This window comes from Suillus bovinus (genome assembly GCF_016758785.1).
Source record: "Suillus bovinus strain UH-Sbo-P2 chromosome Unknown EDB93scaffold_93, whole genome shotgun sequence".
Lineage (NCBI taxonomy): Eukaryota > Fungi > Basidiomycota > Agaricomycetes > Boletales > Suillaceae > Suillus > Suillus bovinus.
In genome coordinates, this window is record NW_024542149.1 from 91,689 (window position 1) to 104,271 (window position 12,583).

General features: G+C 47.6%; 5 protein-coding genes across 5 annotated transcripts; all 5 read right to left on the minus strand.

The window, feature by feature from the left end:
- Nucleotides 1-731: 731 nt before the first annotated feature.
- Nucleotides 732-1,838, minus strand: EDB93DRAFT_936303 (uncharacterized protein). Its single transcript, XM_041458007.1, has 6 exons — nucleotides 1,693-1,838; nucleotides 1,396-1,559; nucleotides 1,266-1,330; nucleotides 1,187-1,217; nucleotides 1,059-1,113; nucleotides 732-1,004 (listed from the first exon to the last, which is right to left on the minus strand). Exons 2-6 carry the CDS (start codon nucleotides 1,497-1,499, stop codon nucleotides 798-800), a joined length of 462 nt encoding a protein of 153 aa, XP_041302527.1. The 5' UTR covers nucleotides 1,500-1,559; nucleotides 1,693-1,838; the 3' UTR covers nucleotides 732-797.
- Nucleotides 1,689-2,638, minus strand: EDB93DRAFT_1094259 (uncharacterized protein; the record flags this gene model as incomplete). The annotated part of the gene is made up of 3 exons (XM_041446582.1): nucleotides 1,689-2,073; nucleotides 2,130-2,290; nucleotides 2,342-2,638. The coding sequence occupies 3 exons, from the start codon at nucleotides 2,636-2,638 to the stop codon at nucleotides 1,689-1,691; spliced, it is 843 nt and encodes a 280-aa protein (XP_041302528.1).
- Nucleotides 2,570-5,087, minus strand: EDB93DRAFT_936755 (cytochrome P450). The gene is made up of 13 exons (XM_041458008.1): nucleotides 4,934-5,087; nucleotides 4,814-4,860; nucleotides 4,686-4,765; nucleotides 4,538-4,634; nucleotides 4,347-4,483; nucleotides 4,169-4,294; nucleotides 3,866-4,115; nucleotides 3,692-3,814; nucleotides 3,543-3,645; nucleotides 3,403-3,489; nucleotides 3,267-3,348; nucleotides 3,088-3,210; nucleotides 2,570-3,028 (listed from the first exon to the last, which is right to left on the minus strand). The coding sequence occupies exons 2-13, from the start codon at nucleotides 4,826-4,828 to the stop codon at nucleotides 2,800-2,802; spliced, it is 1,452 nt and encodes a 483-aa protein (XP_041302529.1). The 5' UTR covers nucleotides 4,829-4,860; nucleotides 4,934-5,087; the 3' UTR covers nucleotides 2,570-2,799.
- Nucleotides 5,088-7,206: 2,119 nt separating this feature from the next.
- Nucleotides 7,207-9,222, minus strand: EDB93DRAFT_1094272 (cytochrome P450; the record flags this gene model as incomplete). Its single annotated transcript, XM_041446583.1, has 11 exons — nucleotides 7,207-7,420; nucleotides 7,477-7,599; nucleotides 7,656-7,737; nucleotides 7,794-7,880; nucleotides 7,934-8,036; nucleotides 8,083-8,205; nucleotides 8,255-8,504; nucleotides 8,558-8,683; nucleotides 8,736-8,872; nucleotides 8,929-9,025; nucleotides 9,083-9,222. The coding sequence occupies 11 exons, from the start codon at nucleotides 9,220-9,222 to the stop codon at nucleotides 7,207-7,209; spliced, it is 1,482 nt and encodes a 493-aa protein (XP_041302530.1).
- A 1,062-nt stretch (nucleotides 9,223-10,284) lies between these two features.
- Nucleotides 10,285-12,583, minus strand: EDB93DRAFT_936088 (cytochrome P450). The gene is made up of 11 exons (XM_041458006.1): nucleotides 12,334-12,583; nucleotides 12,188-12,284; nucleotides 11,993-12,129; nucleotides 11,815-11,940; nucleotides 11,511-11,760; nucleotides 11,339-11,461; nucleotides 11,199-11,292; nucleotides 11,050-11,136; nucleotides 10,912-10,993; nucleotides 10,733-10,855; nucleotides 10,285-10,678 (listed from the first exon to the last, which is right to left on the minus strand). Exons 1-11 carry the CDS (start codon nucleotides 12,474-12,476, stop codon nucleotides 10,465-10,467), a joined length of 1,476 nt encoding a protein of 491 aa, XP_041302531.1. The 5' UTR covers nucleotides 12,477-12,583; the 3' UTR covers nucleotides 10,285-10,464.

Genomic DNA, 12,583 nt, shown 5'->3' on the forward strand with positions numbered 1-12,583 from the left:
AAGTACATTGCCAGCACGAGAAAGCACCTTCGGAGATGTAACTTCCCCTAAAGATACGCCATAACTCTCGCATTCAGATGGCGTCTCTGTCCTTGCGCAAGCCCGGACCATTGCATAGCATAGACAAACGAAATACATAGAAGAACATACGATACGAGTACGATACTGTAAGTAGTGTCCGACATAGGGCAAGCCCCCAACGGACAATCCAATAAAAATAAACTTTCTATTCCATCCAAACCGGAATTCGTCAGAGTCTAGACGGTGAATCGAAGACAGTTTTCCAATTACGTTTAATGGTTGTCAAGGATTGACGCTAGCCCCGCGCTCGACCTGCAAATGAATTCCTTTGCTCACGGCAATCAATTGTACATGGTATCATCGAGGGTGGAAACCCGAAGAGATACGCTGTATCTCTTTCAGAGACAGACGAAGAACAAGACTGTACTTATATTAGACTTCCTGAGTTGCTACTGTAAACACGAGATATCGCCAAAGAGCGGATTGAAGTGGTGTCATCGTATGTATAGATGTTGTGAAATATGGTATATGAGACGAGTTCTGGCCGATGTCACTCGTCGCCTCGTTATGTCCCTCTCGGCGCTTTTACCTATCCCGATGCTCTCCCTACATTTAACACCACATCCAACCTGGGAGGAAACATGACCGCAAATGGCTGTGGGTGTGCAATAACATTGTCTTCGAATGCCCACCCATCCATGGGCGCATCCTTGGCTTCTAAGATTCGAAAAGCCTGGCAGAACAAATGCGCGAGTGTGATCAAAGACAATCACTTGCTAGATAATGTCATGGACAAACACTGATTTATCTGTTAGTTCAGTACCAATGAATGGATCAGACGACTGCCTGCCGGTGCCTGCCAAAGCCAAATGGGAAAGACCTGAGATCCGAACGAATGCGCCCGGATGGTTCAACTCATTTCTTTGATTTCTGGGGATCAAAGTTTTCGGGGTTACGAAAAGCAGTTGCATCACGAGAAATAGCTGTAGTGTACAATAGTCACTCATGAGTTAGGGATGACGAACTAATGATCGCACCAGTGACAGACTGACAGCCGTAGACTGTTGCGCCAATGGGGATCCGTAACCCTTTCTGTACGCACAAGTATTAATTCGCAAGCTTATATCGGGTCCTGATTTCTGGAACAGCAATTCCACATACCCACATTATATACCTCGTGGCACGATGGGAAAAACCTGTGCTAACAGTTAAAGGTCGCTGACAACCAAAGGAAGACAATCTACCGAGCGGGTCGACAGGTCTCCAGCGTAATGATGACATGCCGCAGCCAGGATAGCAGTAATGATGGCTGCGAAAATCCAGGAATGAATTGTAAACCCCGCTCACCAACCAAGACATAAATCAGTCACGCACGCGGCACCAAAAATTGACCTCCTCAAAAAGCATCTCAGTTTTCGTAGCTGATGCCTACGTTGCTCGAGAAGGATACCCATGAAAGACGGCCCACCGTTTCGCATGTTCCTGGCGTTTCTATGGTGGCTTCAAATCGTTGCACAAGTGAAAAATTGGGTCTTTCGCTGATGACTAGTCAGCACGTCCAGAAACAAGCCAAATACTTCAACCATTGATACAACAACCCGTCATATTGCCGCCGTGGGATGTAGAGCATACACGCAATAAATATGTTTCATGGACAGGGATTGTACTTACCACCGCCTTCGTCGATATGAATGCGCTTCTTCGACTTCCCGCCGGTTAAATACGTCCCCATACCCTTCATCTAGGCCCCCGTGCACAGTGCTCGGCGTCTCGCTGCCTCTCATTTCACGCTGCTTTCGCCGAATCAACGCCAGCGCACGTTCGCGTTCTGATGATTCACGTGTGAGGCGTATAGTCGTAGCATCCGAGGGTGGGGGAGGTGGTTTCATCTTATCATTTGAATCACTGCGGCCAGGTTGCGTGCGATGCTTGGAACGATGCCACGACGGCTGAGGGACAGGGGAAGAATTGTGGGATGAAGAACTCGATGCAAGCTGATGCGTGATGGCTGTGAGAGGGTCGTTCATAGTCTTCGAAGCAAGATCCCGCATCCTGAGATATTGAGGGGAAGTTGTAAATGTAAGGCTGGAGAAGTATGAGCTGCATACCTTGTGCGTTCACTCTTCTCATCTTCCCCATATTCCTTTCCCTTATCGCGCTCGCTGTACCATGGTTTGAGGTCCTTAGCACTTGGAGCTAGCGGCACGCCCTTCTCAGCCTCCAGCTGTGCGGTCTTCTTCGTCGCCCGCATGGCAGTGATCATTTCTTGCTAGCACAATATCATAAATATATGCGTACAAAACGCCAAGAACAAACCAACCTGTTCTAAATCCTCAAATAGATTGATATGACCTTGATTCGAGTCCCTGGCAAGGATAGAGGCCTTAGCGTCCTCTATAGCCTTCATGTCATCCTCTTTCTTCTTCCCTTTTCCTTTTCCAAGTCCTGCACGCTCTCGGAGGAGGTCCAACCGAGCCTCTGCATCAGCCAGCACTACCCTTCCCTCGGCCTCAGCTTCCTTTTGCGCAGCTTCCTCTTCATCTTTCCGTACACGTTCGATATTGTCCCGGCGGTAGGGATGGTATGATTTATGGTGAGCTATGTTCAGTTTTCCCATGGCAAAAGCGGATGATATAGTATTGTGCGTATAGTAAAGATTCCAGAACAACTTTGAGGCTACATGCTAATAGCACGCCACAAGATCCTGAATAGATTCCCACGCACAAAGGCGTATAGCGCATGATGATGCATGATGCATTAAGTGAATTTTCGAGTTCTTTAGATAGACGCCTTGTACTCCCCCGGTGCGCACAGTTCCCTAATCAGATTCTCGTTGATCCTCTTCTCCAAACATATCTCAAACGGAGCAGCATATATGTTTGCAGTATCCGAGAAAGCAAACGGATCAATCTTCGCTGCAGGATTCTCAGAAAGACGGAAAGCCCAGAGAATGAGAGCCGTGTTGATGAAGAGAGATCGATTTGCGACATGTTGACCAGGACAGACTCTTATATTTCCAAGTAAAGCACGATGAGAACGGGTCGAAATATGAGCGTTGCGACTCACCGGCGGCCAAAGCCAAAAGCGAAAAACTTGAGATCACCGCGCACACGACCTGCATCGTCGATCCAACGCTGAGGATTGAACTTTTGCGGTTCTGGGAAGACCTCAGAATCGTTTGCGATAGCCCTGAAAGACGAGCGTCAGACACAAAGGTGAGAAAACGAAAATGATTGCCTACTGACCAAAGGTTGCCAATGACAATCGCGCCTGCAGGAATGAGGTAGTTATTCCAAATCAGGTCCTTAGTAGCGCGATGCGCAAGGCCTTTAGTGCAAGGTCGTCATTAACCGTCGCGGCATCAATGCAAATAAGATGTACCTCCGAAGTTGACAGGTCTCCACCTCAGACTCTCGAGCATGAACGCGGTAACCTGCGGCAGCATTTCCTGATCGTCAAATGTCGGCACTAATAAGTAGCTATCTTAGTCAGTAGATGGACAAAGAAAAAGCGCAACCTACGTCGCGTACGCCCCACGACGCTATCAAGTTCCTCTTGTACACGAGCCTGTGCATCAGTGTGAATGGCAGCAGCCATTATCATAAATGTGATTGCAGACGCAGTCTTCAAAAGTGGTCAATTTAGAACGCGATGCAAAGTAAGACCTTACCGTGTCAGCACCGGCCCCAAACATTCCTCCTGCAACGTATGCCAGTTCCTTGTCCTCAAGCTGGTACTCTTCCTGGTGTTCTAAAATGAACCTCGCAAAAGATGGCCTTGCAGTGCCCTCACGCTTCACAGGGGTAAGCGAAGACATCTGTCATCACAAAAAAAAAACACAAACCATTTGTCTTCGCACCGCGTCCAACTGCCCGTTATAAAGAGCAAGTTCTTCTTGGTGCCATGTCTTCAGCTGACTCAGGTAGCCTGGGACGAAACGTAGGATTGGATACGTATCCACAAGGTATGCTCCAGGCCTCAGGGCTCGACTAAGACGCCCAAGAGACTTCTTGACGGCAACAATTTCAGGGTCTGTGTACGAAGTCGGAGTAGTTTTTCCATAGGTGAAGGACATGACCACGGAAGCTGAATAACTGAATGCTCGGATCACCATCTGCACCGCACAAGCAAGAAGTAGTGTTCGTACCGCATGGCATGACCTTGGTGGTTCTTTGGATCATTTAAGATATCTAGAATCAAGTTCTTCGCATGCCTGGTCTGGATTGGCTCATAGGTCTCCGCGACCTTGGGTTGCAAGCTTGCATGCAAGACCCTGCTTTACATTTAATATTGTTGGTTGCACCTGATAGAGACAAGATGTATACCTGCGCAGCCGGCGCAATCTCTCACCAGTGCCCTCAAGGACTATTCTCAGCCCGCCAGATAGTGTCTCTTGCACTGCAATAGAATGCGGGCGGTCAGCAATATGTGCTCCCTCTTTTTCCATGAGATCAACCGCGGCCTATAATGAGATCCGCTTCATGCCTGGCTAGAGGACAAAGTGCTTTTTGCTTACCTGATGACGTCCTATAATCACGAAAATCCTATGGCCTTGTTTGAGGGAGAAGACAGGTCCGTATTGCTCTGTCCATCTCGCGAATTGTAACGGCGCACTACGTGAGGGGTTAAAGACGATCATGCGATGTTCCTTGACAAAGACTTACTATGACTTTGGCATCGTATTTCCTAGAAGCCAACGTCGAGGCGGTCCTGGCGGTAATGGCAACTGCCTTGCGGCCTGATACTGTTGCTTTACAAACCAGAGGCTGGCCAAGACAACAAGGGTGCATACAATGATAATCGCCATTAAAATAATCAGGCTTGCTAATACCGGCGCATCTTATAAGGATGTTAGAAGCAAGGGAAAGTGATCAGTGGGAACGTCTCGTCAGCTCGTGTGGCTTTCACGTACCGTAGAGTTATGACAATAATTCCGCATGAAAAATTGACGTCCTTTGGTTTGCGTTCGCAGCCTGAGAGTTGCAGTCCAAAGAGGTGGCGAGAAAATGTAGTCGTTGACCCTAAAATAGGGGACTGGTTTTTTACTTTTGGTCCAGGTTTATGTTCCCTTTCTCAGCCAAAATTCCCTGTTACGCCTGCCCTTGCTATTTGCTCACGCCAAGGCCGACGTCTCATGTCACTTTTTCTATCCGCACTCTGTGCCAATCAAATCAGGGACACATAACGTTCGTCTCGTATTGACTGGAGAAGTCAGTGCGCGTGCAGTATCCGATTCTACAAGCACATGCTACAACTTGAACGCTCGTTCGTTCGTTACATCTCTTCATTCTCGTTCTGTGCTCAAAGACGTTTCCAACCAAAGTTCTCGTAGCTTCTGACGTATCTCTTCCTCGGGACGGTGAGTAATTGATTACCTTTTGCATCCCACCCCAAAATTTCGAGTTTCATGCGACATCGCACAGTCGTTTGTCGTTTCGATCTGTCTTACCCGGCTGGCGTGTTCCGTTTTGTCGATACATCCGTACATGCATGTTCTGATCGAAACTTTTCCTTTTTCTTCAAATATTTTTGAGAACCACTTCTGATCTGCATGCCGTTCCTTGGCGTCCTAGTATCGCAAAGATGGACTGCGTGATACTTTGTGAGTGTATTCTTGCTCAATGTCGTGCCGATCTCTTTCTCACATTTTCAAGTGTCTTAGCAAGTCTCGGACACGCTTCAACAATTCTACAATGCAACACGATCACCAGCGACATTCTCGATTACCGACACGCTGTCAAAATAAATGATCGTTCATCTCGAATCTTACATGCTGCGACCTCGTTTCCCGACTATGGCATCTTTTGAATAAAAGTGCGAGGCGCATGCGTGGTTCATGCGTATGGTACTCCACGAAGTCAGTTGGAGGTAGACCACAATTCTGTGTTTTTTGTGCTGTGTCCTCTTGAACACGCTTGGCCAACTTTTTACAAGTTAGCATGTTATGTTGCTACTGACGCTCGACTTGATTGATGAAGACAACGATTTGCTTGCACAGGATTCTTTCACACGTCTTGTTTCCCGAATCCCTACCAGATACTCGGAAAGCCAGGGAGGAGCGCCGTGTGGAAAGAGCTGCTCGTGAACTTTGAAGCAGGTTCCAACGCGAGTTAAAGGACGGCAAGCGACTATAGATTGCACTCTGATTAGACGTGACTGTCAGATGAAGGATCTCTTTATCCGCACAGACCCCATGAGGGCGCCAAAGGCGTGATGCAGGATTTACACAATGACAGAATCGAGGATACCGAACCAATAGATTGCCAGAAGGTCTTCGTCATCGATTTCCTGGGGTACCTATTTGGCGAGACTGTCCTGGTAGAGGACAATTAAAGAGGCCAAGGCAGCATTTCAGCATACCTACATCAACCAATTTCTGGCATTAATATTGGGTGTCTATTACGGAGTTATCTCACCGCAAGTTCCCGATCAAACTGAAGTCGATTCGTTGAGGTAAGCTTCTAGACATATGTTACCTCAACGTCGACACCGGCATCGCACAAGCGCGGTACAATGCTATCATCTGCAGCCGGTCGTTGACAAGATGATCCCCACATATTTTGACTATCCTGCCATTGGCTCCGGTGATCTCGATTGCGTCTCACATATGTCCATTTCCGACAAAGTCGAGGAGGAACTGGAATGAGTAAGCGTCGCGGTGCATCACTCGCAAGCATAATTTGATCTAGTGCCCATCCTACATCGCTCTTCTCAGCCTCAATGCAAAATCGGAGTTTAACGTTGCATTTCCAGAGAAGGAGCCAAAGCATGTCAAAACAGACGGATGTCTGCGGATCTATGCTTCTGGAATTAGCGAAAATAGGGATGTTAGTTTGAGAAGGATGGAGACACACGTCTCCATTCTTGGGCCAACATCCCTATTTTTGTGAGGGAGCTGTGATGGCTTGTCTCTCCAGAAGGAAGTACAATCCAAACGACTCTCGAAGCACTGGTCAAATTTGGTACTGCCAGGCTACGCAATGGACAGTGAGAACCGCAAGGTGCAGGATAATTTAATACAACTCAAATTATGATTATACGACTACAGTAAAGTAAAGTGATTGCGTGTATGTTCCTCATAGATGTATGATAAATAATATTGATCGTAGCACCACTGGTGCGCCAGCTCCCAATTCCTCTGCTCGGTCTGTTTCTACCCTTGGTGACTCTGCGGTTTCACACCTTTTACTCCCCCGGTGCACACAGTTCCCTAATCAGGTTCTCATCGACCCTCTTCTTGAAACATATCTCAAACGGAGCAGCATGTATGTTTGTAGTATCCGAGAAAGCAAGCGTGTTGATCTTTGCTGTAGGATTCTCAGAAAGGCGGAAAGCCCAGAGAATAAGAGCCGTGTTGATGAAGACAGATCGAGTCGCGACATGTTGACCGGGACACACTCTGACATTTTCAAGTAAGACATGTGTAGGGGTCGAGATATGAGCGATGCTACTCACCGGCGGCCAAAGCCAAAAGCGAAAAACTTGAGATCATCACGCACACGACCTGCATCGTCGATCCAACGCTGAGGATTGAACTTGTGCGGTTCTGGGAAGACCTTGGGATCGTTTGCGATAGCCCTGAAAAATGAGCGTCAGACACAAGGGTGAGAGGACGAAAATGATTGCCTACTGACCAATGGTTGCCAATAACAGTCGCACCTGCAGGAATGAGATAGTTCTCCCAAATTATGTCCTTGGTCGCGCGATGTGCAAGGCCTGTAGTGTAAGATCGTTGCTCATTATCGCGTCATCACAACTCAAATCAGACGTACCTCCAAGGGCGACAGGTCTCCACCTCATACTCTCGAGCATGAACGCGGTAACCTGCGGCAGCATTTCCTGATCGTCAAATGTCGGCACTAATCAGAGGCTATTTCAGTCAGTAGATGAACAAAGAAAAGGTGCAACCTACGTCGCGTAAGCCCCACGACGTTATCAAGTTCCTCTTGTACACGAGCCTGTGCATCAGTATGAACGGCAGCAGCCATCATCATAAATGTGATTGCGGAAGCCGTCTACAACAGTTGTCAAGTCGAGACTCGATGTAGTGTAAGAGCTTACCGTATCAGAACCTGCCCCAAACATTCCTCCTGCTATATATCCTAGTTCTTTGTCTTCCAGTTGGTACTGCTTCTGGTGCTCTAAAATGAACCTAGCAAACGATGGTCTTGCAGTCCCCTCGCGCTTTACAATGATGAGTGAAGAGATCTGTCAGAACAACGAGATCACAAACCATTTGTCTTCGCACCGCGTCCAACTGCCCATTAAAGAGAGTAAGTTCTTCTTGGTGCCATGCCTTCAGCTCGCTCAGGTAGCCTGGGACGAAACGCAGGATTGGATAAGTATCCACAAGGTATGCTCCCGGCTTCATAGCTTGACCAAAACGCGCAAGAGACCTAATGACGGCAACGACTTCAGGATCTGTATACGAAGTCGGAGTAGTTTTTCCATACGTGATGGACATGACCACGGAAGCCGAATAACTAAAATGCTCGGATTAATACCTGTACTGGGCGGACAGAGGTAGCGTTCGTACCGCATGGCGTGACCTTGATGGTTCTTTGGATCATTTAAGATATCTAGAACCATATTCTTCACATGCATGGTCTGTATGGGCTCATAGGTCTCCGCGACCTTGGGTTGCAAGCTTGCATGCAAGACCCTGATTCACATTTAGTCCCGCTGGTTGCACCTGAGAGAGACAAGATGTGTACCTGCGCAGCCGACGCAGTTTATCACCGCTGCCTTCAAGGACCACTCTCAACCCGCCAGATAGTGTCTCTTGCACTGCAATAGAACGCGGGCGATCCGCAAGATTTGCTCCCTCTTTTTCCATGATATCCACCGCAGCCTATGACGCGACCCACTTTTCACGCCTGACTAGACGACAAATTGCTTTGTGCTTACCTGATGACGTCCTATGATCACGAAAATCCTACGGCCTTGTTTGAGGGAGAAGACGGGTCCGTATTGTTCTGTCCATCTCGCGAATTGTAACGGCGCACTACGTGAGGAGTTAGAGATGATCATATGATGTTCCTTGACAAAGACTTGCTATGACTTTGGCATCGTATTTCCTAAAAGCCAACGTCGAGACGGTCCTGGCGGTAATGGCAGCTGCCTTGCGGTTTGCGATCGTTGCTTCATAATCCAGAGGGTGACCAAGACAATAGTGAGGGTACATGCAATGATAATCGCCATTGAAACGGTTGGGGTTGTTGATAGTCACTATACCTCGCTACTTTGCAACATGTTAAGTATTCCAGAACAGAGCTGTGATGAGCGACGGGTACACCGCTAAGATTATAGTGCATGATTACACTGGCTTCATACTTAGCTTATTAGGGTTCTTAGTCGCGGTACTAGCACTCACTTGGCAACTGCTAGCTCACAAATTCAAGTGACTCGCACGGATCCTGTGTAAGTCATGTACTGCCCTCGATGCTTCGATTTGAACAGTCTTTATAATCAATTATGTAATCAATCGAGCATCCTTCCAATGATACCCTTGACACAGAAACGTGCACTCTTAACATTTACATCAACAGTCGGGTTCATCAACATCAGACGATCTTCCTATGACACTCCTGCCGCTCACATCAGAACACCGTGATGAGATCGATCAGATAATGCTCAAAACTGTTCATCCTGCCATCTTCGAGATTATCCTTGAAGATGATTCAGAAGGGTCTGAATATTTGGATTTCCTGCTTGCCTCAGTCATGTTAGTATTCGTTTCCGTGGCCAGTACATCGCTCAAAGGCCAATACCTGAAGGATAATGCCGGTATTGCCATGGCGGAGGAGGCATTAAAGTGATACCCTAAATTACAGGGAATAATGCGCCACGCCTGTCAGATACGCTCGTTCTCCCAAATCGCTGACCTTGGTGAGAGATCGTGTTAGCGACATAGATGTCCCTATGCTGAAAGTTATTAAAAACGCAGAAATATTTCAAATACCTCAAGCTAGCGATCCCCGCGCGCGGTCGTCTTAAGGTGAGAGACTTTGATCTTGTGAAACCTATAGTCATATCTCAAATCAGTTATATCCTAGATGACGGCCGGTTGGACTTCCTTAACGATTCATTCGCAGGCCTTACGTTGGAAAGGCAGTGAACGGCTTCTACGAGTACCTGAAAAATAACAACATGAAGTTTAGGGGAAGTGGCATGGGCAGGCCATACTATGCTAAGTTTTGTTCGATCGTCCAAAGTTCCGGTACAGGAAAATCAAGACTACTGACTGAGGTCAGTGTTTTAAAGTGCATATTCATATTAGGTGGCTAAAGCATCGAATTAGCTCCGGCATATCCTAAAAGTAGATCCGATGCAAATATGTGTTGTAGTATACATATTCGACAATAAGTGAAAATTGTGCATTTCCCGTAGTTGTACTACACGTTCGTTAAGTTTACATATTACAAGTTCCTGGATAAACGTCATTCACTCCCCCGGTGCGCACAGTTCCCTGATCAGATTCTCATCGATTCTCTTCTCCAGACATATCTCAAACGGAGTAGCATGTATGATTGCAGTGTCTGAGAAAGCAAGTGTGTCGATCTTGGCTGTGGGATTCTCGGAAAGGCGGAACGCCCAGAGAATAAGAGCCGTGGTGAGGAAGACAGACCGATTCGCGACATGTTGACCGGGACAAAGTCTACCATTTTCAAGTAAGGCATAAGAAGGGGTCGAGATAAGCGATGCCACTCACCGGCGACCAAAGCCAAAAGCGAAAAACCGGAGATCAGTGCGCAAACGACCTGCATCGTCAATCCAACGCTGAGGATTGAACTTGTGCGGTTCTGGGAAGACCTCGGGATCGTTTGCGATAGCCCTGACAGACGATCGTCAGACACAAAGGTGAGACTACTCAAATGATCGCCTACTGACCAATGGCTGCCAATAACAGTTGCACCTGCAGGAATGAGGTAGTTATTCCAAATTATGTCCTTAGTCGCGCGATGCTCAAAGCCTGCAATGCAAGAACGTCGTTCTTTATTGCGTCATTATCACTCGAATAAGACGTACCTGCGAGGGCGACAGGTCTCCACCTCATACTCTCGAGCATGAACGCGGTAACCTGCGGCAGCATTTCCTGATCAGCAAATGTCGGCACTAATTAGGAGCTATCTCAGTCAGTAAATGAACAAAGAAAAGGCGCAACCTACGCCGCGTACGCCCCACGACGTTATCAAGTTCCTGTTGCGCACGAGCCTGTGCATCAATGTGGACGGCAGCAGCCATTATCATAAATGTGATTGAGGAAGCAGTCTACAACAGTCGTCGAGTTAAGATGCGACGCAATGTAAGAGCTTACTGTATCAGTACCAGCCCCGAACATCCCTCCTGCGATATATTCCAGTGCCTTGTCTTCGAGCTGGTATTGTTTCGGGTGCTCTAGAACGAGCCTCGTAAAGGATGGTCCTGCGGTCCCCTCACGCTTCACCGTGGTCAGTGAAGACACCCGTCATCACAACAAAATCACGAACCATCTGTAATCGCACTGCATCCATCTGCCTCTTGAAGAGAGCATATTCTTCTTGGTGCCATGCCTTCAGCTGGCTTAGATAGCCTGGCACGAAACGCAGGATTGGATACGTATCCACAAGGTATGCTCCTGGCTTCATAGATTGACCAAAACGCACGGAAAACCTATTGATGTCAACGACTTCAGGATCTGTATAAAAAGTCGGAGTAGTTTTGCCATAGGTGAAGGACAAGACCACGGAAGCTGAGTAACTAAAATACTCGGATTACCAACTGTGCCGCATGAAAAAATGATAATGTTCGTACCGGAAGGCATGACGTTGGTGGTTCTTTGGATTATTTAAGATATCTAGAACCAGATTCTTCGCATGTTTGGTCTGGATGGGCTCATATGTCACCGCAACCTTGGGTTGCAAGCCTGCATGCAAGACCCTGCTTTATATTTAGTCTCACTTATTGCACCGGAGAGAGACGAGATGTGTACCTGCGCATCCGGCGCAATTTCTCACCGCTGCCCTCAACGACTACTCTCAACCCGCCAGATAGTGTCTCTTGCACTGCAATCGAACGCGGGCGGTCGGCAAGATTTACTCCCTCATTTTCCATGATATCCACCGCAGCCTATAGCGAGACTGACTTCATACCTGGCTAGAAGATGGATTAATTGCTTTGTGCTTACCTGATGACGTCCAATAATCACGAAAAGCCTATGGCCTTGTTTGAGGGAGAACACAGGTCCATATTGTTCTGTCCATCTCGCGAATTGAAACGGTGCACTATGAAGTTTTAGAGATGATTATATGATGTTCCTTGACGAAGACTTACTATGACTTTGGCATCGTATTTCCTAAGGGCCAACGTCGAGGTGGTCCAGGCGGTAATGGCAACCGCCTTGCGGCCTGATATCGTTGCTTCACAATCCATAAACTGGCCAAGACAACAAGGGCGCATGCAATGATAATCGCCATTGGAGTGGTCTGGCTTGATGATGGTCACGATGCCCCATTTGCAACACGTTTAATACTCCAGGACAATCGGAGCTGTAACTTGCTGAAATATGGATGGGTGGTACCGG

What these genes read in the sequence shown, in the direction of transcription:
- EDB93DRAFT_936088 (XM_041458006.1), bottom strand. Translation starts at nt 12,476, where the DNA reads ATGGCGATTATCATTGCATGCGCCCTTGTTGTCTTGGCCAGTTTATGG. An exon ending in ACTGTTATTGGCAGCCATTG is followed by an intron (nt 10,856 to 10,911) that starts GTCAGTAGGCGA and finishes ATCGTCTGTCAG; the next exon opens with GGCTATCGCAAACGATCCCG. An exon ending in GCTTTTGGCTTTGGTCGCCG is followed by an intron (nt 10,679 to 10,732) that starts GTGAGTGGCATC and finishes TGAAAATGGTAG; the next exon opens with ACTTTGTCCCGGTCAACATG.
- EDB93DRAFT_936755 (XM_041458008.1), bottom strand. An exon ending in TTGGGGCCGGTGCTGACACG is followed by an intron (nt 3,646 to 3,691) that starts GTAAGGTCTTAC and finishes CCACTTTTGAAG; the next exon opens with ACTGCGTCTGCAATCACATT. An exon ending in ATTGTCATTGGCAACCTTTG is followed by an intron (nt 3,211 to 3,266) that starts GTCAGTAGGCAA and finishes CTCGTCTTTCAG; the next exon opens with GGCTATCGCAAACGATTCTG.
- EDB93DRAFT_936303 (XM_041458007.1), bottom strand. Translation starts at nt 1,499, where the DNA reads ATGCGAAACGGTGGGCCGTCTTTCATGGGTATCCTTCTCGAGCAACGT. An exon ending in AGGTCAATTTTTGGTGCCGC is followed by an intron (nt 1,331 to 1,395) that starts GTGCGTGACTGA and finishes GGATTTTCGCAG; the next exon opens with CCATCATTACTGCTATCCTG. An exon ending in GAGACCTGTCGACCCGCTCG is followed by an intron (nt 1,218 to 1,265) that starts GTAGATTGTCTT and finishes CTGTTAGCACAG; the next exon opens with GTTTTTCCCATCGTGCCACG.